Raw genomic sequence first — 26,786 nt, forward strand, 5'->3', positions numbered from 1 at the left:
ATCCCAAGGATAGAGCAACAGACCCCAATGTGTGCAAGCAACATTGCGAGCATCCAGGTCATCCCATACAACGCTGCTGTATTGTAGCATATGCTGTAGATTCACATTACGTGTAGTAACCAGTCTAAATTAAGCACAGTGCAAAAACAAACTCACTCTGGTAGACACAGAAACATTGGAGGGCCGGTTGAGTCTCACTTCAGAACAGTATTCCTAGTAACCAGAAGAGAGGCCTTTTGCGAAATTCCCTTTGGCACCTTGGTCATTGCCTTGTAACTTCATGAAGGCCCAGAAACTCAAGCCAATAATCAATCGGCCACTGTTGCTTTTTTGCTTTGTAACCACTGTTGCCTAATTTTTTCATAAGACTTTCAAACGTATTAATGGACAGTTCGCTTGAAAGCAGACTTAGTAGAAATTGATTTTTTAGGGATTCAGTGAAATGCTGTGATTTTGGGTGTTTGTCCCGATTTCTGGGATCCTGACTTGGCTCACTGTTATTGATAGAACAGTGCTGTACCCAGAAACTGCCAGTCGCAGCCAAGATTTCCTAATGCCCTTAGATGAATAGGGTTCCCAGGGGCCCTCAGAGCTGTGGCATTGTGTTAAAGAAAAAAAAGCAGTGCTGTAAAATACAGCACTAGAAATATGGACTTTTTAAAATTCCATATAGGTACCCTTGGTCTTATACAACTCATGATTATGGGATCTTAGAAGACAATTTATTGTCAGGAGTGTCTACCATCTTGGGACCTCTCCTGCCTCTGAGGTTCCACGGCCTAGGTCAGGGGTTGAGTTAGGAGTGGACCGGAAACAAGGGTCCCCAGGGAAACCTAACATGGGTCCACGGCATAGGGGCCACAGGATGAGTAATATCATGACAGACATTTTAGGACATTCGACTGAGTCTTTGGCACTTTGATGTTGGTACAGTGAGTTAGCCTGCACCAGGGCTACACTGGTGCGCTTCAAAAGGACTCTCCACAATCTGTGGATGACAGGTTACCTCTGGTGTTGAGGCTGTTGTCTCCTGTTATTGATCTACACTTCACTACAGATAGTAAGGCAAGATAGGTAGACAGGCAGGCAAGTAGCTGTCCAAAAATTTACTTTGTCCCAATTGCTGTTAGCTTACAAAAACATTGACATTGGACAGGTTAAAGAAACACCTAGTAAATCAATGCAGATCTTTAGAACAATTAAAAGTTTGTCTGAAGGACCTCAGTACTAACATGACTATGAGATGCTCGACTTAGTCCCAGCTCCCAATCAACAGTTGACATTCTTTAAGTTTAAATGTCTCTGACCAGTTACAGAAGTCCATGTACACAGGCTCTTTCCCTTGGTGAGAAGATGTCCGATTTCCAGCAAGTTGGCCTTGAGACAAGTGGTTCCTGTTACAGCACCGGAAATGTATAATAAAGTCTCATTATCGGGTGAGAGAGTGAAGAGGGAAATGCACAAAGGGATGTCCCTGTACTGGCGAGAAAGTCACCATCCTAGAGAAGAAAGAGCACCCATTACTGGCATCTAACAACACATTCTCTCAGGTTATGAATGCCATCCTTAAGGAACACAGTAAGAATTTTACAGGAGATACTGGAGGCACCGCGCTCTCAATCTATAGGGGGAAAAAAGTGGATTAAAATATGTGCCGACTGCCAATAGTATAGCTTTAAGGCCGTAAATAGTTATTGGAAGTTATACCCTCAGAGGCTAAGCAGGAGAGCGTCTACGTACAGTTTTCGTGGGGAGCATTAGAATAGGTACCTTGTGGTCTCTGGGTCTCAGAACGTGCATAATAAACGCAAAAAAACAATGTGAGGCAGTAATTATGTGCAGCTCTGGACTTTAGTTCTTGCACAAACACAAAGATAGACACAGATATACATCTACACACCATGGCACAAACATATCAATGCACCCACGCCAACACAGAAAAGAAGCAAAAGACACTCAAGTCGATGAATACAGATACCATGCTCTTTGATCTTTTCCACAAGGTTTTCATACGATGACTGCATTTCCTTCCTGCTGACACTGTTGAGAAAGTTGCCGACGTGACCCGAGGAGCCCCGACTATGGAATGTGATTGTCTGTTGCAGAGTCCATCATCAAGGGGTGACCCGACACACCAGGCAATACCGTTCCCTCCGGGTCCAGCTCCCACCCATTGATCGTACCAGGTCCAATGCCACCCAATAGATTCCACCATGGCCAAGTGCCCACCCGGTGACACCAAACATACTTGATAATTATCCCAACTTGCTTCAGTGCCCATCCAGTGGTCACAAATACAGCACAGACACAGTGGGCACCGAGTGAGTGCCTGTTGGATAGGTACTAGGGTACATTTCAAGGGGAGTCACCGGATGGTCTTTGACCCTTGCTGTAGCTACTTCATGGGTCCAGCTACAACGGAGGCTCTCCTTGAAATTCACCCTAGTACCCAACCAGCTAAAAGTGCATGTCCAGGACAAAAGCTTATCCAATACACCCAGATTAAGTGCAAGTCCTTTATTCTCTTTTCCTCCACCTCCAAATACACATTAAACATATTCAAATGTCAGAACTGCTTTTATATGGTGCCTTTTAGTTCTCGTCTGAGACAGCCCATGCACGGATGTTTTGGAAGATATTTCTTAGCTTACAGTGGGCCTAGAGTCCATCTACTCCTTACCATTGGTTGGCTGCATCGTAACTTTCGTTTCCTTGCTTCTCTTTAGTCAGCACATGCAGGCTTCACTTCCTCTTAATAGGTTTGTCCCTCCCCTAGAGGACGGCCATAGTACTTGTGTCCTTCCCCTGATAGTGCTTCCATAATTATTTTTTTCTTTTAGTTAAAGCACGAGCTTGCAGGCCACCTCCTTAATGTACTTCTACCCTGTCACACTCGAGTGTTGTTTTGTTGCAAGCTCCGTACAACCATTCTCTGTGTTTTTGCTTGCCACTACAGCCCTCTCGTCCCATCCAATGCTGCTGCTTGCCCCTTCCATCCTCCCTTCTATCTCCATATTGTTGCTTGCCCCTTCCACCTAACTGTCCCTCTCCATCTTTTTGCTTGCAGCCGCCCTCTCTATTTTGCTTGCTTCCACAACCCTCCGGTACCTGTCCATCTTATTTCTTGCCTCCCCCCATCCATTTCCATGTTGTTTCTTGCCCTCTCCCACCCTTCAACCCATTTACATTTTTTTGCTTGCCCCTTCTCACCTGACCATCCTGCATTGTTGCTTGTCCCCTATAGCCCACTCAATCTGGCCTAGCTTGCCCCCTTCCACCAAATCCTGCATTGTTGCTTCCCACCTCTCTCCCACACTATTCTGTGTCATTATTTTGCCACTTTCCTGCCCATCCCACGTTGCTGCTTACCCGCTACCGCCTGACCCATCTTGTGTTGTTGTTTGTCCCCTTCCCACCCTGCTGTCTCACTAGAAAATACAAGCATTGAAAAAGCCAATAAGTCTTACCTATGCGATTTATTCGCTTTGTCAATTTTTTTAGGATGGCCTAAAGTTTAAAAATAAAACAAGAGATACGATGTGGCCAGCACTGGCTGCATCATATCGCTGTTTTTCACTGCTGGCATGAGGGCAGGGCAGGGCATCCATACCTCCGTATTGCACGCCCACACTCCCTCTGACATGCCTCCCAACCTGCCCTCCCACTAGCAATGTTAAAAAAAAGTTCTACGGCTCGGCCAGCGCTGGCTGTGTCATAGCGCTATCTTTTTTACTTAAACTTTTTAAACTTAAAGCAGTGCTGCTGTGCAATATGGCTGAAAACATTGACAAAAGCCAATAGCTTACATAGGCGAGACCTATTGACTTTGCCGATACTTGTTGTTTGTAGTTGTGAAGCATTGTAAATTAGCTGGGGCTTTATTACCTTTCTCCTCAGAACAGATTAAAGACAAAATGTGTCCTTCTTTGATTTTAATCTGTGACTTGCTGGTTACACTCACAGCCCAGTAGCACATGCTTTATCTTTTGAACTCTTGCACAAGGACCACATCGCTACACGAAGGAAAATTTCCCTTTGCATCTGATGCAGCTGTATAAACTGCTGCAACGGAATAGATAGTGGTTGGAGAGTGTTGCCAAGAAACATACTTGTCAACCTCTTGCCTCAAAAATTCAGATGGAAGTCAGGCATTTAAGAATGGTATCCCATTAAGGTAAATGAGGAATGAACACTTTTTAGAGGGTGATATAGGTTCGAAAAGCGGGTGATTCCATTAATTCTAAAGAGGCATTTTATCTGTTAGTAAGGAGAATGCAAATAAAAAGTGGGTGACACTTGCCAAATGCGGGTGAGTTAACTGGTATGAGAAAGGGGCATGGCATTCGTAACCTCTTGACGCTGCCTTCAATGTCAGTCAGATCATGTACTGACTCCCTGTGGCGGGTTGGAGAACACGCACCTATTGCCTGGATGAGTGATAATATACTAATTAGTCATATGTGCCAGGAACAATATGTCTGATGAACAAAGATTTGAAAAGGCGGTTAAAAATTTCACACCTACTTTTTGTGAATCAGCCTAAGTACTAATAAGTTGGCTCACAAAATAACGATCCTCAGGGTTCGGGGGTCGCAGAATGGCTTGCCTAATTAATATTCATAAGGCAGGTCGCAATTTGCAACCCACTTCTAGTGGCTATAATCAAAGGGATTGTAACATGTAAGGGACAGCAGACGACCATCCCTTTAATTGCATTCCACAATATAAAAAAAAAAAGTGTGCAACCTTTAAGGAACCGGAGCTGCTTTAACAACAACAAGAAAAAGTAACATTTTGGGTGACTTCAGGGAGAGTTGGAAGTGATCCAGAGAGGTTGCTAACACAATTCCCTCTGTGAATAAATTATCTCCTGTAAGACGTCATTTACTGGTCAATTGTTTGAGACAGGCATTCCAGTCACATACCATTGATATATATAGGTTACCAAATCACCCCTTGTAAATTGCCATTTGGTATGGGTCGCAGAACCCATTTTACGAGTCTGAAAAAGTATTCGGACTCGCAAAATGTATTTTGTACATTTCAGAGATGGTATTTGGGGTCACAACTCCAGTGGTTTTGTGAATCGCAGGGTTTGCGACGGTAACATCCTTTTGTACATTCAGCCCTAACTCACTTTTTGCTTTGGACCAAAGAGATGTGGGGAAAGAAAGATAACGGTAACGCTAATTAGCAATCAGACCTTATGGCCTGTTCTAATCTATGCAGTATGGACAGACAATCTTTAAAGCCACCTACTTCATCGATGAGGGGCTGATAGGAGTTGATCTTTGGAGATGTGGTCCTTTGGCTAAGGGCTGAGCGGCTGACATTGGAACCTGGGCTCTGATTCAGCTTCCAGCGTGTGGTATTCCATGACTTCATGTCATTTGGAATTAGTTTATGTCACTTGGAATTAGTTCATGTCACTTTGAATGTTGTTGTTTTTTGTTGGTTTTTTTTGTTTTTTTTTAAAAGGGGGGAGGTGTGTGGTATTCCATGACTTCATGTCATTTGGAATTAGTTTATGTCACTTGGAATTAGTTCATGTCACTTGGAATGTTTATCCTTGATTACAGAGCCAGTTGCTCAGAGGTCTTACTTGGGAGAATGTCATTTTCCTACTTGTGGTTGTTAAGCTGTTCTTCTGTACAATAAATCTACCTGGAACCTAACTTTTGTGTGGTTAAAAATTACTACACAGCGCATCATTGAAAATCGTCAATGCCTTCGCCAATCACTTAATCTTTCAGTGTTTACAATTCAAAATATGGGGGAAATATAATGTAAATGTGTACATTCCAACTAAACTTGATGTACACGATCTTGCATCATCTCTCAACACCCCCTGATAATGTTAAGCACGGTGTTGCTACCTAGCTAGTATTACGCAAGGTAAATCATTCATGGTACATATATACAAATCCCCGTCGTTTCGCTACACATGACAAGCGCATACGTCAGTGGATGCAGAGCATTTGACCCCTAATCCCTGTACTCACTAAAAGCACAAGCGTTACCTTTTTCTGATGATTATATATTGTAATCTAATCCTACTGCCTAGCTCATTAGTTGATTTTAGTTTTTATTTGCTATAGGTAACATGTTATTTGAGCCTGTTTTAAAGTCCTCTGGCAGTTTAAATGATATTGTCCACCCAGTGATCTTCACTTGCCCTAATCCCAAAGAGAAACTAAACTTAAGTGGCATCTAGTTTTCACCCAGAGCATACCACCCACAAGGCGGTGTTTTCCAGACTCTCAGTGACCAAAGAAACTATGGTTTCGGCCCAATTACAGTGAAGTGTTCTTTGTAGCTAGGGAGCTATCCACATTTCTGTATGAGCCCCTTGGTGGCCTTCAGATGTTGATAGGGGCTTGCCTCATGTCTCCCGAATGTTGGCTCTATATTCTGCTCACTCACAGACCTGCTCCTTCACTCTCATCTGTTGAGTTTAGATTGTTTATTTAATAACTGACTGTGACTGTACGTAAATTAGACCACTGCACGCTCCACTTTATTCTAACTAGCTAATTGTACTAACGTGTGGAGTTTATTTTTACTCGAGAACCATAGTTGTTTCCATTGTCTCTCTGCTGTCTGGGCCTCACCTTTAATGGATGCCCTTCCACATCCAAAGTTATCTTGTCATTGTTGTCTGCTGTCCTACCGCCAAGATTGCTCCCATTGGTTATGTCGCTGCCCAGGCCTCTCCTACCCAGGGTGTCATTCCACCCATCACTATCACTATCTCAATCGCATCAGATGTCCCCTCCCAATATATCCTGTAGTTGACAAAGTCTTCTACCCATTATAATACTGTCTTGCTTCACCTGCACTGGACGCCCTCAAACTCTCATATTGCGCACTTCTGGTGAAAAATACCCTCTGATCCCACAATATGTTTGTCATTGGTTGGCACTCATCTTTAACAAATGCCCTCACACTGCAGTGTGGCCTCACCTGCACTGCATCCCCTCCAACCCACAAGTTACTGTGCTGCTGACCAGGTCTTGCTCTGCCACAACCATAGTCATTTTTTCACTAGGTGAAAATGACTGATGCAGACATCTTCTCAACTTCATATCATACCAGTGGTGAAGGTTGCCTTTTCCCATATTGAGTTTGTGCCTTACTGGGCCTCGCCTTTACTGGCTGCACTCTCACCCTGGAACGGCCATATCACTGGCCAAGAACCCAGTGACGTTTCACCCCGCATGAGCTTGCCATTGGCTGGGCCTTACCTGTACTGAAGACTGCTTGCTGTCATTGATGCTTGGAGAGCTCAGTCCTGAAGCCTGCTGGAGGAGGATCTGTCTCGCCACCTGCAGAGCCTGCAAGAAGAAAGGGTCAAGAGAAGAACGGTGTCACTGCTATGTTCTCACAATAAGTCTTTCGCCAGACGATCATCCAGCCAACACTAGGCAAATCCAGTCACACAGCATTATGGTCAAATGCAATTTCCATTTCAGCCCTTAGCTGGCTGCTTAGCTGATAAACAGTCTCTGCATTTGGAGTTACTGTCCCCGTATCCCTCACTCACGCACTGGCAAACTCCTATCACTACCCATTTCCAAGCTTAGTCTTGGAAGACAGATAGTGTTTCGCGGTCCTCGACTTTCTATACTTAATTTAAAGGGCCAATTATATTAATAGTTAGAGAAATGGTAATTTATTTGAACGGCAAAGAACATAATGTCCCTTTATAGCATGTGAGAAAGCCATATCGCCAGTGTGGAAAATACTGCATTAGCAGCATTGCTGCTGGAATGGCAGATCCTAGTAGAGCTTCACTATCAACTGTAACCATTATATCGCGGAACTCAACCACATCATCTCCCCTTACCTACATAAACCCACATCCTCTGTTTCCCAATTCCCAAATCTAAAGTAACCCCAGCAATTTGGCCTTCCATAGTTTAAACTGGATTCTATAATTCATTACCACTCGCAGTCTTATGGGCGCAGAGCACACTGTAGCAGCTCATCCAACTTTTTGTATTACAACAGTGCCACATCACTTGTTCCAGCATTCTGCAGACAGGGAAGCTAAAGAGCGTCCACCACAGTTTTTTATATTTGGTGGATAGAAAGGCACTCCGTGGAGGAGAGTCTATGGGTCGGTATATAGTGAGCACGGTTTTAAGAAGAAATGCTCTGCCAGTCACACAGAAAGTGCTTTGGGAGATACAAAAGTAATTGCAGGTAATCCACGGGGCGACCGTCAGCCAGTGAAAACATTTAGAGCTGGTGGGATGGAGTCTCTGGGTCTGATTCACAAAGGGCCTCCACTCTCGTGGTGGAGGCCCTGCAGTCGTGGGGGAGTCCCCGCACTCGAGTGCAGAGGCCCTTTGTGAATCAGGTCCTCTGCATCCGAGTTAAAGGGTATGGTATGCTCCTGCATACTAGATATGCTATAGCAGGTGGACCAAACAGCTTTGTCACTACATATAAACGTGACTCGCCTAATTGATTTATTGAGACGAGGAACGCCAATTGTGAGTTGACTTTATGCTGGGAGCTCAAAGAGAGAATCTCAAAGTATTTTCAAATGGAGGAATTGGAACCTAACAGCTACTGGTATTTGCAATATTAGTAACAAATCCTCATCAATCAATACCCCTGGCTTCTTAATGGTGGCTACTCGTGTGCAGGACAGACTCCAAGAGGTGTCGGAGAGATTGTAATTTAGTTGGGGAGAGAGTAATCCCCAACTAGGATCTCAATTTCAAACATTCATTTTAAGCCTGCTTGATGTCATCCAGATATCTATGGGCAGTGGCGTAATATAAGCCCCCGCAGTGTGGGGTTAGGGGTGGCAAGATCCAGGGGACTCCTTAACCACATGGCTGCTAGGCGTTTTCCCGTCCTGCGCTGAAGAACCAAAATCACCATTATTCATGACGAGCTGGCCTTGTCATCCGCGCACGGCAGGTAAGCGCCATGACGAGCCCAGCTCGTCATTAGCTTCGAAGGGGTTAAGCAAAAGCAGTAGATGGTGGGCATGGGCCTTCTTGTACTTTGCAAGTTTTTTTACGCCACTGTCTATGGGCAGAAGACTGACAGTTGATTAGAATGACAGCTTGCTACTCAGACTAATCTTAACGTGGTCAATCCCTTTGGGACGCAGTATTTAGTGCACACAAAAGATGAATTGGGGACAGAACGGGATAGTCCTGGCTGGCCTTTAGCATGGGTGAGCCACCAATATTCTGTGGTATGCTTGAAGCTGTGTGCATTAAGGTAATGCGGACAGCAGCACACTTCTCATCTTGCTCCAGCCTTGCCTGTGACGCTGCCTGTTCAGTTCTGTGTGCTTAGCCAATTTTAATGGATTTCAGTCCTTCATTATACCACAGGCGATATTTTTAACACTCCTTTAGCCCCCTTCCTTGCCCTCCCTTCACCTTCTGAACCCTGCTGTCACACATCAACAAAACCATCCTCAGCGTGACGAAGCTCAACTATTGGTGCCTTAGGTGAGCGAGGGGGACCTTATAAGTATTTTGTTATGAAGGAAAAACTCCAAAACAAATAAAAGCAGGTCATTTCAATGAATAATTGTTTGGCTGGTCTTTACTAACACATTGCTGATATAAATGCTTATGCAATACCAATCTATAATACACCGAAAAAGTATATTTAGACATTATCACATGTCAACACATACCAGCACGCAGGGCACGTCTCCGAAAACAGATGAAAAGTTCTTGGGACTATTACACAGACTCCTGCTTGAGTTTTCTTTAAGAAAAGGGGGTGGTGATGGACAGAGTATCTGAATTAAACAGAACACTCATACCCAGTCAACAGATCAGGGCTTGATCTTTGGACTGGGTAAGAGTGGTCTGCTTAATTCAGACACTCTGTTCATCACCACCCCCTTTTCTGAATCATTGAGTTTTCTTTAAATTCTAATTGTCACCGCCTTTTTTCCAACTACCCGTCCTATCTTAAAAGTGACCCAACAAAAAGCCAAATGGAAATCTAGGTTACACTGATCTACATCATCTGGTGGTCACTGGAGGATTTAGCTGAGTGACTGTAATGTATCCCTTGAACCTGAGATAGGGTTAACATGGAAGGAGCCCACCCACTATCCCGAAAGTGACCGCCCAGCAAATACTCTAATAAAAATTAGAGGGATAACCCCGCACCCTACGAAATTATACTAGACGCCATGCTGTTGTGCAAACCTGCATTAGAATTTTCCCCTTTGATAGTATATGGGTTATTTGAAAGTGCGAAAGTCACCTGTACGCGCTGCTGCAGTTATATAAATATCGATGCCCCTCTGAAACATTCCGCATCTTATTTTAGGTCAGTTGTAAACATTCTGTGGTGTTTAGACTACTCATTAACAGTGTACTTCTGTGTGCCTGTAACAGCTGATGGGCTCAACAAGGAGACAAGTGGCATGACATTAACAATTCGGATTTGATTCTGCCCACTTTAAAAACTCATACAATTGCTCTATGTTAGTGTTGCTGTTAGAGGGTGAGGTGTGTGTGTGCCGTGCACAACAAAAGAAAGGAGCGCAGCCACCATGTTTAAAGATGAAGTGCGGCGTGCCGCACTGATCAAGGGAAATATACAAGTACAAATATACATTATGTGCGCGGCGAGGAGAGAGCGGAAAGAGACACGGCGTGCCATGCTGATGAAGGGATAAAGGGCGGTGTGCCACACAGCTCAAGGGAAACATACAAATGCTGCAAATATGCATTATGCTTGCAGCGAGCGGAAAGAAAAAAAGTAGTGTACGGAAAGGAAACATATGGCCAATAATTAAAGGATCCATACAGTAGGCACAGTCTCAAGGGCCGGAACAAAACACCCAAAAGGTGGGACAAATATAAGAATTCCCCAACAAAACCAAAGTAATTTTGAAGGGCTGACATAGCAACCAATGAAAAGAGATGGGCATGTACAAGGCCCACATATGGAATACAACATGCCTCGCAGAGTAGTGCATGCACAATGGGTTTGTAAGCCAAAGAAGGGATCGGACAAAGGTTGAAAGGAGGGAGTTGTTTGTTTTATATGTAAGAAACTGAAATTAACTTATGCATATGACACTTGGTAAGGTTGTATTTGCTGTAGAAAACCCCTCTTTATAAATACACATAAGTGCCCTGAAGCAATAACATTTACATGGTCTGATGTGCACATTTAGCTTGTGGTGAGGTACACCAATTTGTTCATGACATTTCTTAGTTTTAGCAGCAGGCATGAACTCTGCTATATGTGCGTCTACATGTACACTGATAATGTCTGATATACATCTGTATCTTGTGATATGATATACATTTTTCTCCCTGCATGAACGTATCTGCTTATAACAGGAGGCTTAGTTCAATATACAATGACACATTTATAATAACAACTTCATCACTATAACATAAGAAGCATAATAGGTTGTGTCGGAGTATTCTGCAATGGTGCAATTTTGTGTAGTGAGTGCAGCTGTCATGTGGGGAAGAGCCGGCTCTTGAGTAATCTTCAGAATGTAAGATGGTTATCAGTGGATCGTATGTGTTTGAGTAGTAAATTCCACAGTTTGGCTGCTTGAACAGAGAAACATGTTCCACTCGTGCCATTCTCAAGCATAGGTTGGTGCCACTAGGATATATGTATATGACATGTGCACACAATCTTGATGATCCCCTATTGTAGGTGGTTCCGACAATTTTAGCTGTGACTCCTTGCTAAAAATCACATATAGAGACGCCACTGGACGCAACTTTTGCAGTTGAAAATCTTTTTTGAAATTCTGTTAACAAGTCTCTCTAAAGGATGAAAAAAACAAATGATAGCATTACAAAGCACAGACAATTTTAACAAAGGTTCACCAAGTATTTTACAGTCACAGCACCACACACCACACTCAAATAAGTTATGTGAAGGGGTGGGGCGATTGAGGAAGTGTCATCAACACCTCAATCGCAGCAACCAGTCAAGCAAGGCTTGACATGGAAGGGGAAGAGTGCAAAACTCAAGCGGAATCACCCTAAGCATCAAGGGACTGCATTACGTCACCTTTAATACTTAACCTTCAGTAAGCAGCGGACTAGGTAATTTCCTGCCATAGTGACAGGAGACATCCTCCCATAAGTTGACTTTAAAATTGATCAAACAGATACTGTATGAAAATGGAAAAACGGCACCTACAACACATCTAAAACAACAAACATACAAAAATAATTTTGGAAGAAGGAGAATTTTGTGACAAAAATAGACTTAAAAGGTGACTACTTTCATATTTCCATGAGACAGAAAGGCAAAACGTATCCCACATTTGTAATTGGGAAATGTGGCTGTTATGCATCTCTGCTGATAGGCCATTCCTGTTGACTGAATGATCAAGGGAAACCTGCTTAAAGAATACCACTTCAGTCAAACCAATTTTCATGCTATTTGGGGATCACTAATAGAATCAACCATTCCAGCCGACAGAAACTCTGCTTGCGAACAGTACTGGCTACAATGACAACAATAGTCGTACCAACAATAGAAAAGAGTACTCACATTTCAGACACATGTTCACCGTTGCCAGACATCGCAGTCTCTGACAGTAAGAACTGTGATAAAGATGTCTGAAATTATTGGGTCTTGCATTTATTTAACACCAAAGGCCTTCATGTGAAACCTGACCAGGGATGGTTAACAAATCAATAGCCACAGACACTGAGGGACCGGAAGGATCTAGTGAGTGTCATAAGCAGCCTACAGTCAGAATTAAATTGGTAGGCACAAGGCAATATAACAAAAGGCACAACATTCCGAGAGCTTATCCCCACTGACTGACTAAAACAACTAATGCATAACACACGGGTGCATATCTGAACAACTTACAAGTCAGAGGTCACTGGGCATCAGAGGAATCAATCAAACACTTAAATGTGTTGGAGTGAAGACGGATTCTCACACTAAAATCCATTTGAAACCAAATAAGAAGTGCAGACATCAACACTGTTATGTTTTACACAAACGAGCAAGGGCGATCAGAGCCATACACTGCCACAACCACCTCAGGACATTGGGAAATAAGACGTTCAAGATCATATTTCACTGGTGGCGCATCACTTACCAAGAGATAAAATGTAGAAGCATATAAATTAAGGAGATAGACCTTGATATCTCACGAGAGGGTGTTATTGAAAGCACTTTCAAAGTACTTGGATCCCTATTAATGCGTCTGTTTACAACCAAAGAAAACCAATGTACCAAAACACTGCTTCCAGGTATCAACATCAACAATCTCAGGGTAATAAACTGTCACTCAATTATTGTGGGATATTGGTTTATGCATGCTTGTCCACCAATATCGAAGGCACCTCTTCTAATCAACAGATGCAGGCAGGGTAGAGAGCCATGCTATTTTCACCTCATGACAAAGTGGCACCAACAACAGAGATGAATACTTGCATTTCCATAATTAATAACAATGAGAAATGGCAAAATGTATCACCCATTACCAAAACCCTAGAACTTGGCAGTGTGGCTATAAGGATGCATAATATGACAAGCAAAGAAGTGTCATTTAACAAAATGGTTCTGTTTTATTAACTGCTGGAAAACAAGGATCTGAAGAACAAAAGATACAGGAAACAAGCACCATTCAATAATTAATGTGCTGACAGTAAAGCTATCTGCCTTATCCAAGAGCCTGTATAGATGGAAGAAAGACCGGCCTTCTGACCTATGGCTTGCTTGTGGCCTAGTTTCTAGGTCAGAAGAGCATATTTTATTCTTCTGCTCTTGCTAGAAGTGGATACGGCCAGTGTGTTTGATCCTGGGGGTGATCCGTTATCTAGTTGCCCAGAGAATTTCGAAAAGCACACCTCAACCATAATTGTGTTTGCTGTCAGACGCTTTCTGACAAAAGTATGGACAAAGCGTTTGAAGTTCCTACCTCAGTTAACTCCGCGATCAGTGGGTCGGATGTAAACAAATCTACTTCAGTAGCACTTACGGCCAGATGAACAAGTTACTTACCTTCGGTAACGCTTTTTCTGGGAGATACAGTATCTGACTGTGGATTCCTCACCTGGTGAATATCCCCCTGCGTCAGCAATGTTCAAAAAATTATTTTGTAGCACGCCGGTGTGGACGACGTCATAGGAGCACGGCATCGCGCGCGACTCCGACTGACGTCACCGACCCCTTATTAGGCGTACGTCGGCGTGATGACATCAGTTCTGCACTTTTTTCCATGCCTCGAGGCACCCGGACGGACCAATGACAGTAGATATACACATATACAATGTACATAGTGCATACAATTCAAAAATACACACACACAGTGCGTAGCCAAGGTATGAAAAACTCAATATATATATATATATATATATATATATATATATATATATATATATATATATATATGTATATGTATATATATATATATATATATATATATATATATATACATAAAATACATAAATACAGGTATAGAAGAGTGGACAAACGGGGAGGCCGGTGGGCATGTGAGGAATCCACAGGCAGATACTGTATCTACCAGAAAAAGTGTTACCGAAGGTAAGTAACTTGTTCTTCTGATAGATACATCTGCCAGTGGATTCCTCACCTTGTGAATAGAGTCCCACAGAAGTCCCCACTCCCGGAGGAGGGTGTCCACTCTCCTATACCAGAAAATCTTGCAGGACAGAGCGCGCAAAATGGCCTTCCCTCCTCACCTCGCTATCCAAGCAGTAATGCTTTGCAAAAGTGTGGAGGGAGGCCCATGTCGCTGCTCTACAAATGTCCTCCACATGAACACCCCTAGACAAAGCAGATGTTGATGACTTTGCTTTAGAAGAATGAGCCCTTATACCCTCTGGGGGTTCCTTACCAGCCAGGGCGTAGAAGATCTTGATGCAAAGTATGATCCATCTTGAGAGTGTGTGCTTGTGCACAGCCCGTTCTTTCTTGCAGCCAGCAAATCCCACAAAGAGCTGGTCATCCACTCGATAGTCTTTCGTTCTATCAAGGTAAAAGCTCACCGCCCTCTTAGGGTCCAGACGGTGAAGACGCTCCTCCTTGGAAGGGGGAGGGGGAGGATAGAAGGTAGGAAGGGTAATGGACTGTCCTAAATGGAATGGAGCCACCTTAGGCAGAAAAGCAGCCCTGATCCTAAGAACCATTCGTTCAGCATGAATGGTCAAGAATGGAGGCTTTGAACTAAGAGCTTGAAGCTCACTTACCCTCCTTGACGAGGTAATCGCAATTAGGAAAACTGTCTTAAAAGACAACAACCTCAAGGGACAATTATGCAGAGGTTCGAAAGGAGAACACATTAGATAAGTAAGTACCAGATTCTATTCCCATTGAGGCACAATAAAGGGAGTAGGCGGAAACTTATTTGTAAGCCCCTTCAGAAATCTCAAAACAATAGGAGATTTAAACAAGGACGGCTGATCCGGCAGCCAGAGAAAAGCCGACAACGCCGAAAGATAGCCCTTAACTGTTGCCACAGCAAAACCTTGCTGCGCTAAAGAAAGCGCAAAAAGAAGCATATCTGACAAACGAGCCCTCAAAGGATCGATGGACTTCTCTCCGCACCAGACAACAAATTTGGACCATCTATAAGAATAAATGGATTTAGTGGAGTCACCCCTAGCCGATAAAATGAAATCCACCACATTGTGCGGGAGAGAAAAGGAATTCAGGTTGCCCCGTTCAATCTCTAGGCATGAAGGTGTAAGGTCTGGAGGTGGGGGTGTAGAACCTGCCCCTCCATATGAGAGAGGAGATCTGCCCTGAAAGGGAGACGGAGCGGCTGGCACGAGGAGAGGTGGAGAAGATCTGTGTACCACACCCTTCTTGGCCAATCTGGGGCGATCAATATAACTTGTGCCTGGTCTTGGCGAATCTTCCTCAGAACCCGAGGAATCAAGGGTATGGGAGGAAACGCGTAAAGGAGTTGTGAGCCCCAACTCAACTGAAACGCGTCCCCCAAAGCTCCCTGCATCGGATACTGGAGACTGCAGAATGACGGGCAGTGAGCATTCTCGCAAGTGGCGAACAGGTCCACCTGAAGAGTTCTCCACGTCCGAAAGACATGACGAACTACCTCTGGATGGAGCCTCCACTCGTGGTCGGCTGAGAACTGCCGACTGAGACTGTCTGCATGTACGTTCAGAACTCCGGCCAGATGATTTGCCATCAGACAAATCTGATGGTCCTGAACCCAGGACCAGAGACGCAGAGCCTCTCTGCAGAGACACTGTGACCCTACTCCTCCCTGTTTGTTGATATACCACATCGCGGTGGTGTTGTCCTTCAGTATTTGAACCGACCGACCGCGAAGGGAAGGGAGGAAGGCCTTGAGAGCCAAACGTATCGCCTGCAATTCCAGAAGGTTGATGTGAAACAACCTTTCCTCGGGAGACCAAAGACCCTTGACCTCCAGATCCCCAGATGAGGACCCCACCCTAGAGTGGATGCATCCGTTATCACTGTGGCGACAGCTGGAGGCAGATGAAAGGGCTTCCCTTGAGACAGGTTGCCTTCCACTCCCCACCAAGTCAGATCTGCTGCAGTTTCTCTGGAGATCCTCACAGACTCCCTGAGATCTCTGTTGTGTTGATACCACTGCCTGCGGAGGCACCACTGGAGTGCCCTCATGTGCCAGCGTGCATTGTTGACCAACAGAATGCAGGAAGCCATCAGACCGAGCAGGTGAAGGACCTTCAGGACCATTGTAAAAAATAAAGGAATCAACTCCTGTATGTCGCGAATCCTTTGAGGAGGAGGGAATGCACGACACACAGTTGTATCCAGTACCGCACCTATGAACAGGTTGTGCTGGGATGGCACCAGGTGAGATTTGGGTACATTTATCGAAAAACCCAACCTGTGTAACAACTGAGTTGTCTCTTGCAGATGATGGAGCACTATCTCTGGAGACTCTGCTTTGATCAGCCAGTCGTCCAGATAAGGGAATACCGGAATCTCTGACCTTATGAGATGTGCAGCCACCACAGCCATCACCTTGGTGAAGATTTGAGGCGCAGTAGTAAGACCAAACGGAAGGACCGCAAACTGGTAGTGTTGCGAGCCCACCGTAAAACGGAGGTACTTCCTGTGCGACTTCAGGATTGGGATGTGAAAATACTCATCCTGCAAGTCGATTGACACCATCTAGACCTCTTCCAGCAGCGCCTGAAGAACCTGTGCAAGGGTGAGCATCTTGAACTTCTCCTGCTTCAGGTAAAAGTTCAAGATCCTGAGATCCAGGATTGGACGAAGCCTGCCATCCTTCTTGGGGATCAGGAAATACCAGGAGTAGCACCCCTGACCCCTTTCCTGCTCTGGAACCACCTCTATCGCACCCTTTCTGAACAGTACCTGTACTTCTTCCTGAAGGAACAACCCCCTGGTCTTCCAAGCAAAAACCCTGCTGAAAACTCGGAAGTCTTTAACCAAGCAGCTCTTCTAGTGGCAATCAAATCTCCAGGAACCTGGGGAAAAGCAACAGCCGATTTCTTTGAGCAAGCAGCTTGGACCATCAAACTCTCTGGCAGAGGATAAATAGACAAGAATTCAGGATCTCTAGGTGCCACCCTATAGCGTCTTGCAACTGATTTTGACACCGCAGGAGCAGTAAGAGGCCTCTTCCAGACTTCCAATATAGGTTCAGTTAGAGCCTCAGTAAATGGTAGAGTTAGCTCAAACACAGAGGACGGAGAATGGAGAACCTCCATTAGGATGTTAGACTTGAACTCCACAGATGATAAAGTCAAATTTAAGAGTTCTGCAGCTTTCTTAATTACCACATGGTAAGGAGCCACATCCTTTGAAGGTGTATCAGATACAGCGGGTAACTCCCATTCGGGAGAAAGTTCCAAACCACTTGCATCCTGCAACTCTTCAAAGTAATCCTCCTGATCCTGAAGTTCGCTTTCTTCCACCTCAGGTTCCTCAGAATTTCTCTCCTCCACAAGGCGCTGCGCTCTACACCTCGACCACTCCATCCGAAACGACGTCGTCGGATCCGGTAATGACTCCGACGGAGTCGGGGCCGGCCTCGAACGAGGAGCTGGAGCCACCTTAGCACGAGAAGCTGGAACCGGCGTCGAACCTCGATCTTGATCCCGAGGTCGCTCCGGCGCCGGCGACGCCGTGTACGGAGTCAATGACCTCGGTAGAGCCGAGCTATGCCACGGTGGAATCGGCGCCGGCATAAACGGCAAGAAAGACGCCGGAGCATAAGCTTGAGGCACGCCCAGATTAAAAGACAATGGACCCATGGGACCAGCCGGTGCACCAGAGGGGTACATTGCCCTCGCATATCATACATGACGTTTAGAAAACCCGAAGGGTCCTGGCCTGGACCAGGAAACTGAGGGTACAAACCCACTGGTTGCTCCTGAGGAGGCTGTACCGGATTCGACTCCTCTTGTTCCTCGGGTTGGTGAACCGGAGTTGCCGAAACTTAAGGAGCATCAACTTTCTCTTCATCGTACATCGAAGACTGGTACGGCTCTGGAGACAAATTCGATTCTGGATTCGGTGTCGGTTCCTGAGACTGTAAAGGCGAGGTCTCACCTTCAGGCTTATGAGCTGGAGAGGGAGATATCATGCCCTCATGATGTCTTAGAGATGATGACTTCTTTTTCGAGTCCGACTCCCTGACGGAATGGTGTCTCGAACTGTGCTTCTTCCTCTTATGTTTCTTCTTCGAGGAACCCGAAGCATGCCCCGAAGCCGACTTCGAAGCAGACTCCAACCGAGACCTCGACCGCGACCTCTTCTTCGACTTCGATCGTCTTGATCTTGACCTCAAAATCCTCTTGGCATCCTTACCCTTAATTTTGGCAAGAAGTTTCGCCTCCCGTTCTCGAAGAGCCTTTGGGTTCATCTTCGAACAGGAACGACAACCCTTGACGTCGTGATCCGAGCCCAGACACCACAAACAGTCACCATGTGGATCAGTAATGGACATCATCCTGGCACACGAATCGCATGGCTTAAATCCAGTCTTCTATGATGACATCTTCGACGGAAGACAGCACTCCAACAGATACAGAACAAACGTTCACAATAGTAACAAAGTTACTATGCACACAATAGAAGATCCCAAGAAACCGTTAGTGTTGATGACGCGGAAAAAAGGAAACTAATGTCATCACGCCGACGTAGGCCTAATAAGGGGTCGGTGACGTCAGTCGGAGTCGCGCGCAATGCCGTTCTCCTATAACGTCGTCCACGCCGGCGTGCTACAAAAGAATTTTCCAAACGTTGCTGACGCAGGGGGATATTCACAAGGTGAGGAATCCACTGGCAGATGTATCTATCAGAATGCTGGAGTAAACGAGACATTTTGCACCTTGTATATTTCGTACCCTCTGATACTGCACTGATAAGACTGTTAAACCTAATGCATGCATATGACTTTAGTAAGTTTTGTAATGGCTCCCTTTCTTAAGCCTATTGATCAGTGTTTTAACATGTACCGTTTTATAACTTAATGAGGACTATTGCATTGTTAGATTGTTAAATCTAATGCTTTCATATGACTTTGCAATTTAATAAGCTTTGGAATAACTTCTCTACTGTAGATCAGTTGTTTTATTATGTATTGCCTTATATCATTGTATGGAGCTTTAAAACTTTTTTTAATTCCAATGGTCGACCGTATGCTTGTGAAATATAATGCCTGACCGGAGAAATCCTTCTGCACAATTAGTATTAACAACCGTTTTTAAATTTTTTACTTTATATTTAATACGTGATTGTTTTATAAAGTGATTCATATGTATTTATCTTTGTATGCTTTGAAAGTTATGATAACCGAATAAAGTACTTTTTGATTGATTGATTGACAGGTGCTACCTCAACATCTATGTTAAAAAAAATTGTACTGGGAAGTCTTACGAAACAGCCATTTGAGCATATGCAAAAAACAAGTCTGAAGCATTTTACTTTAAAATAGTATAGTAATTGTTATTACTTCCCTATGTAGAGCTGTTGAAATTTAGGGGCGAGCAGTAGAAGAACCTTACTTATAAATTGACAAGGATATGAACAAACCCAAAATTAATTCCCAAGGTAGAATATAATTTTCATGTCAATCAGTCAACAGAGTTGCCATCTTTATTCCAACAACCAAGAACACCTACCTGAAGGGTTTAACATACTCTGGATGTTAGGAAAGCTACCACATTCTGCAGGCAGGAGACAAAATCACTAAGGAAAACACAACCATGTTTTGTCACACACCCAACCAGGGTGAGAAGAAAGCCACCAACCAGCTACTTAGAGAACTATAGCAAGATGGACTGTGAAAACAATTCAGATGAGCAATTGTATGGGGGAAAGTATTTAGATAAACCCAAGGATGCATGTTCCAAGAAAGAGAGGGGCATGGTTAGCAAACATTGGCAATGTTTCAATCAATAAAATGTGCCCAGCAGCCGAGACAGTCATGTGCGCTGATGTGTAGAAGAACAGTTTCAAAAGGAGGCTCAAGTAGCTCTGACAGTCTTAAGCCATCTGTTTGGCACCACTCACTCTTTACTCCCTCCTCATAAGGGAGAGATATGCTACATAATCCACCCATAGTATCTGAATCTCGAATATGTTCACGCTGTAAAATACATTAGGTACTACTTGTATCAGTAGTTTGAAAGCTTCAAACTTGTGTACATTTACATGTGACCCTCACTCCTAAACAGTCACGAGGAAGGGTATTGTGTAAAAGTAGGGAAAAAGTCAACAAAAATATTACAAGTGAAAAAAGAACCTGAAGAAAGTATTTACAGAGGCATTGTGGGCTTACTTCTAACATCCTCATGAGTCTGGCTCCACCTATGGTCGTCATCCAAATCAAAGAAACGTTATTTATTCCCACAAACGTTTCTTTACCTAATGACCACATGGCAGAATGCACAGTTTGTTAGTCTATAAGAGTTTCAAGCTGTAAATTATTATTACTGTCACATAACTAGTTGTGTACTCTCCCTCCTACAATGCTAGCATCAGCAACTGTATTTTTTCTCTAGAATTGCACAAGAGCAACAAAGTTGTTTCCGATTCCAGAACTCTTAATCTCTCTGTGTAGTAGATTAGTGTTCTTCTAGTGATAAAACGTTGGAATGACATAAAAACAGGAGACAATCTTGGGGAAATAGTGTGTGGGGTTCTCAGAATTACCCTATTTTTGTGAATATGTATATAGGGCTGTTGATTTTTGAGAGACTGTAGTTCAATGAGTCCCCGAGATGTCACTATTAGGAAAGCAACTCTGAAAGGCTAATCTTTAAGTGTGCATTCACTCTGCTGTGGACATTTACATCATATGATGGGGATGGTAACTCTTGACAGGATGGATGTATTAAGTTATGATTTTTATACTTCATGTAAGCAGCTAATGCAGCCAACATATCATAACACAGGCCTTTGCTAATCCCACATCTACTAAGTGCTGTAGATATTGTGTTATTGTTCTCGTTATTATGTAGTGATGAATGTTTTTACCTCAGGCACCGAAAAAGCAAAGCAGTTCCACTTCTCAGTGTAGCGTGATCTAGATGTCATTGGCTTCACTAAGCATCTCCATAAACCACTGAGGATATACAGAAGTATCCAAATTCCAGGATCTCAACACCAGATGGATATGTCCAATGATCTGTGCTCCCGATGTAGGAGGCTAGCACAAAACATTAGTAACCCCCAAGGCAATTGAAAGGGCTGCAGGACAAACGTTGGCACTACGGATATCTTTTAATCACCAGGTAGCTACTGTCGGTAACAATGGGAGGACCTAAAGCTTGCAGCAATAAAAATGATGAGGGGTGGACCTAACCCCATGATGAACCTTGCCATTTGTTTTGAAGGAAAAATATTAAAAATGTTATTCTGCAACTGATCGTGTCTTTCTAGATATCTGACATTTTTGTAAGTACAAAGTTAAGAAAATCAGAGTGAATAAAAGATCAATAAAAGTATAACTAGCAAATTGGTTATTTTGCTCACTGAAAAAGTTCTGCATTGCAGTGCTTTCTTATTTCCGCACCTCATCCATAGGTTGGGTAAACCTCTGCTACTGCTGTGTGCCCCACTCTTAATCCATGTCTACTTCTTTTTTCAAAACTCCAAACCCAAACTAATTTTCCCAGATCGTGCAATATAATCATTCTCTTCTGCCAGGTCGAAACCTCTTTTTTCTCCATAACTGTGTCCCTGTTCTTTCCTGAACAGTGCCTCTATCTTACTCTCACCCCTCCTTAGCCCCACCTACCAAACTCCATGTTTGCACCTGTGAATCTACTGGCAGTAAAGTGGGAAATAACGCAGCTGAAGCCCCAATATTTGTAAATGATGCATTGATTTGAGTTTGCTCGATTTGCAATGCTGAAATAACTATATATTGTCTCGGGGTATTTTATGTGGTTGGAATTATAAAATAATTGAAAAGTATACAACAGGTCTGTTTCACAACCCTGCCCTGGCAGTTATGAATGGGAATCTTGTGTACATGAACGCTACTACTCAGCCCCCACCTGTTGGGAGGAGGGCAGATTATATTTCTGAACACTGTGTCTCAAGAGGGACGAGGAGTGTCACTGTATTTCCAGATGACCCAGCACTGTACCTAACAAATCAGAGTTTCAGAAGCTAACCCTATCTGACCGTAAAGACAGGACAGTTGGCCGTTTTCTTTTTTTTATTCCTCCTGTGGCTCACAAGGTGTTGCCAAAGCGGACACCTATTATGGGTGGTAGGTGAGAACCACAATGGGTAGTGAGTAAAATGTTATTTAGGTGGCAGGTGCCCTGCCACCTGGCTGGTAGGCAGAGGAAAGACCCTCCTATAAGTCACGTGTGAGACCCCATAGTTGGCTACAATTTGTCTGTGGTGGGTAAGCCCTATGTGGTGGTTCACAAGATCCCCTGCGAAAGGAGGGTGAAGTCTCACTTTTGGCAAGAACCTACTGTAAGTGGTGGGTGAGAGCTCCATCAGGAGAATTCCTTCAGAATTAAATGGAAGACCTCAGTAAGCGAGAGGTTAAGAACCAGTTTCCGCTAGGCCAGACCTTATGTTGGGACAGAAGTCCTCTATATCAGTGGTGCTGGAAAACTTTTATGAGTGGGGGTGCAGCCATCAATGTTATACAAGTAAAACCATAGGGGTTGTGCAAAATCCAAGTGATACAAAAAGAACAAGTGCAACAAATGAAGCTCGCCCAATCAGTGGGATAAGAGTAGGGAAGTAGGATGTGTCAAGAGGTGCTTCTCGAACGCATTGTCCCAAATGTAAGACTAAATCAGAGTGTGCTGGTGTCCTGCCACTTACAAAGATCAATTTCCTTGAAATGGCCGTTTGAATTGCCGACTAAATTTGCATCACAAATGTACAGCTTTACTGATAAACCTACATGGCGCTCAAACAATGTGTGAAAAAACTGATTTCTGCATATATTTGACGTTTTCATATCATACAAGTACAATGTTTTGTTTTGATCCTATTAAAATATTTCTTTACATCACACTTCAGAATTATTAAACAAACAATGTATATCACTTATATTTTCCTTTCCCCTGCTAGTTTGGAAAACAAAAGTTAATTTGCTAGTATTTACATTTTGCAGTGTGTTAGACAATGTTTGCTATCTGGCAGCTGTTTCTTTCACACTTCCCGTACCCCAGCAATACTGTCATCATTTGGTTCACCTTACAAAATATCCTTATTGTGTAATCAGTGAAACAAAAAAGTAAACACTAGTCGCAATTTTAAATAAACTGTAGTTTGTGAGAACACATTGGCCGACAGTCGACCGCTGTCTTTAAACAGCAAATATAATCAATTAAAAATAAAATGTAGAGCTTTTTTGAACTCGGGCAACGTTATGTTGGCGGTGCTGGAGCACTTCGCGCTTCTATCAGCGCCCCTGCTCTATGTCGTTTTATAAAGTGGTACCGTCTTACCTTCTCCATTTTTTCTGGTCGCCTTCATGCTTTTTCTCTGGTGGACTCAACCTGTGAGGGTATACACCTGTTACAACGCATTTGTTACAACGCACTACCATTACAACGCGACTTTTACAACGCATACCATTACAACGCATTGCGCTGGGGGGCGCTCAAGGATAGGGAATAAGTATAATTTACTATCCAACACCTTCCCTAGGGTCCACGGGGACTGGAGTTAGAATAGTAAATTATACATACCACTATCCAGCACCTCAAAGCGCTATGCGTTGTAATGGTATGCGTTGTAATGGTCGCGTTGTAATAGTAGGTAGTTGTAACGGTATGCGTTGTAACATGGTACATCCCCTGTGAGCAAGCTAGACATGCTCTTCAGTTTAACAAGAGGCACTGGTAAGTAACACCCAAATCTGCTGAACAGAGACACATCCATTTATGACATCTTCACACACAGAACCTGAACTGGCCATTTTGATTGAACAGTCTGCCTCCTCAAAAACGATCTCACTGCTATTCCAAAGCCATCGATGGATGCCTACCCCTCCTGCCTGCAACACACAAGAACCACTGTTCTTCCACGATTTAAATGAAACATTGTTCAACCTTTTTGATGACAAGAACCCTCACTTTCGCCTTGTTGAACCCTGTCCTCTTATTATCCTCAACAATCTAAGCCTAAACTGTAATATTCACCAGCAAAAACTCCTCCTTGCTCAATTTTGAGACGGAATGGCTAAATTAATATCTGCCACGAGTATTATTTTAAAGTTCCTTGCAGGTTTTCCTCCTTGGACTTGAAAATCCACAAGCATACTGGATGTACTCCCCGTTTCAACAAGAGGCATCTGATAACGAAACCTGGCTATACTAAGAGGATACATCCAACTTAAACCTCCAACCATGGTGAGGCTAGCCACGCGCCCACCACTCCCTTCTTGTGAGGTGTTTGGTGGAAGTTAGAGTGAAATATAATCCAGGTGGTACAGGCCTCTCTACCTGAACCTCTGGAGGGAAAGCTGCAGGCTCATCCTCCCTATAAAGGCCCATAACTGGGATCCTTGTCCTCCTATATGTGTGAGAAGTACACGTGTGGTGGGTGATCTTGGGTTTGACTGGTAAACAGCATGAAACATGATGCGTTACCATATGGGAAAATGTGCACTTGGCTGCACAAGATGGTGGTTTCTATACAGGCTGTCATTCGTCAATTATTATTATTAATAATTAACATTTATTAGGCGCATAGTTACCCTTAGGCATCCCAGCACTAGCAGCAGAACAGGGGGGAATGTTTGAGGGCTCACAAAATGGTGTTCTAGAACAGCCAGGTTTTAAGACGCTTCCGAAACGGGAGATGGTGAGTCTGAGTGCATGTGCAGGGGAAGGGTATTCCAATGTCTGGCTATTTTGTAGGAAAAGGAAGTGCCCCCACTTCTCATCCTTCGGATTTTAGAGATGGCAACTAAATTCAGGTTAGCAAAGCGGTGGAGTTTCCTGGGATGGTAAAAAGTGATAAGGGAGCTATTGATAGAAGGGCCATTCCCCAAAGAGTAAGGTGGGCTACACACAGGGATTTAAATGTTATTCTCTCCGGAATGGGCAGCCAGTGTGAGGTCTTCAGACCTGTCTTAGCCGACTGAGTTCTAGAAATGCCAAGCAGCAACCGAGCGGCACAGTTCGGAACAACTTGAAGTTTCCTTGTTGTGGATTTAGGTGCTCCTAGATACATGGAGTTACCGTACTCCAGGCAGGAGAGAACCAGGGCCTGGACCATAATTTTCCTGGCCCCCCACAGGAAAGAGGGGTAGAACTTTCCGCAGCATTCTAAGAATACCATAGCAGGCACCTGCCACTTCCACTGCTTGTGGGTCAAATTTGAGTGATTTGTCTAGCCAAAAGCCTAGGCTTTTAATCTTGGGTTTAGTGGTCAGGGTAGGTCCAAGGCAGGTTGGCCATGCATGTTTGAGGTCAATGTAAGGCGAGTTGCCCAGGAGCATTATTTCAGTTTTTTCTCCTTTGAGCATGAGACATGAGTGTTGCATCCAAGTTGCCACCTTCTCCAGACAGGATTCCAAATCAGTGGGAGAATTCTGAGGATGGTTAAGGGATACCAACAACTGAGTGAGTATCACCCACATATGTGACAATTTCAATTCCATATCATATGGCAAGATAATATCAGCAAGTGGTCTCATACACACATTAAATAGAATAGACAAGCCTTGAGGTACTCCACAATTGAGAGATAGACACCTTGAAGTTGTTTCTCCAACAAAGACCTGGAATGTTCTGCCATTTAGGTAGGATCGAAGCCAGGTAAGGGCTCCACCTGACACACTGGCACTTCTAAGTCTATTAAGAAGAATGTCAAAGTTAACCCTATCAAATGCAGAGCTAAGGTCAAGGAGGATGATGGCTACTGCTCCTCCTTGGTCAATTATTTTTTCCGATTCTTCAACTACGGAAAGGAGTGCGGTTTCTGTTCCATGTTGAGGACGAAAACCGGTTTGAGAATAATGCAGAATACTATGGGTTTCTAAGAATTCGAGATGTGACAGCCTGCTAGTCCCTTTGTTTAGGGCTTCCCTGTCTTATACTGGACTTACCGTGGACTGAGGGTAGGACGGTCCACTCCAGGTTCTAAAAGCTCAGTTAAACTCCTCACATCCAGCCCCCCAAGACCTCTGTCGCTGATTGTTATCTAAAAATTCCAGGTCTGTGGCTTTACCAGTTAAGACATTAAACAAAATGACCTTTACTGCTTTTCACTGGCTTGATCTGAGACTTGTCGGTAAAAATGGCATTTCGAGCTAAGAATAAAGCGTAAAATCCAGCTGAGCTAAGAATTAA

The 26,786-nt window shown here is 43.9% G+C and overlaps 1 protein-coding gene across 3 annotated transcripts in view; it reads right to left on the minus strand.

Annotated features, from left to right (window-relative positions):
• Positions 1–26,786, minus strand: part of FOXP4 (forkhead box P4) — a 305,849-nt gene that overhangs the window by 143,777 nt on the left and 135,286 nt on the right. For all 3 annotated transcript variants that reach the window (XM_086923539.1, XM_086923540.1, XM_086923537.1), the window contains exon 3: positions 7,245–7,334. In XM_086923539.1, the coding sequence (XP_086779665.1) occupies positions 7,245–7,334 (90 nt within the window). The remainder of the gene's footprint in view (positions 1–7,244; positions 7,335–26,786) is intronic.

This window comes from Lissotriton vulgaris, chromosome 5, assembly GCF_964263255.1.
Source record: "Lissotriton vulgaris chromosome 5, aLisVul1.2, whole genome shotgun sequence".
NCBI classification, from domain to species: Eukaryota; Metazoa; Chordata; class Amphibia; order Caudata; family Salamandridae; genus Lissotriton; species Lissotriton vulgaris.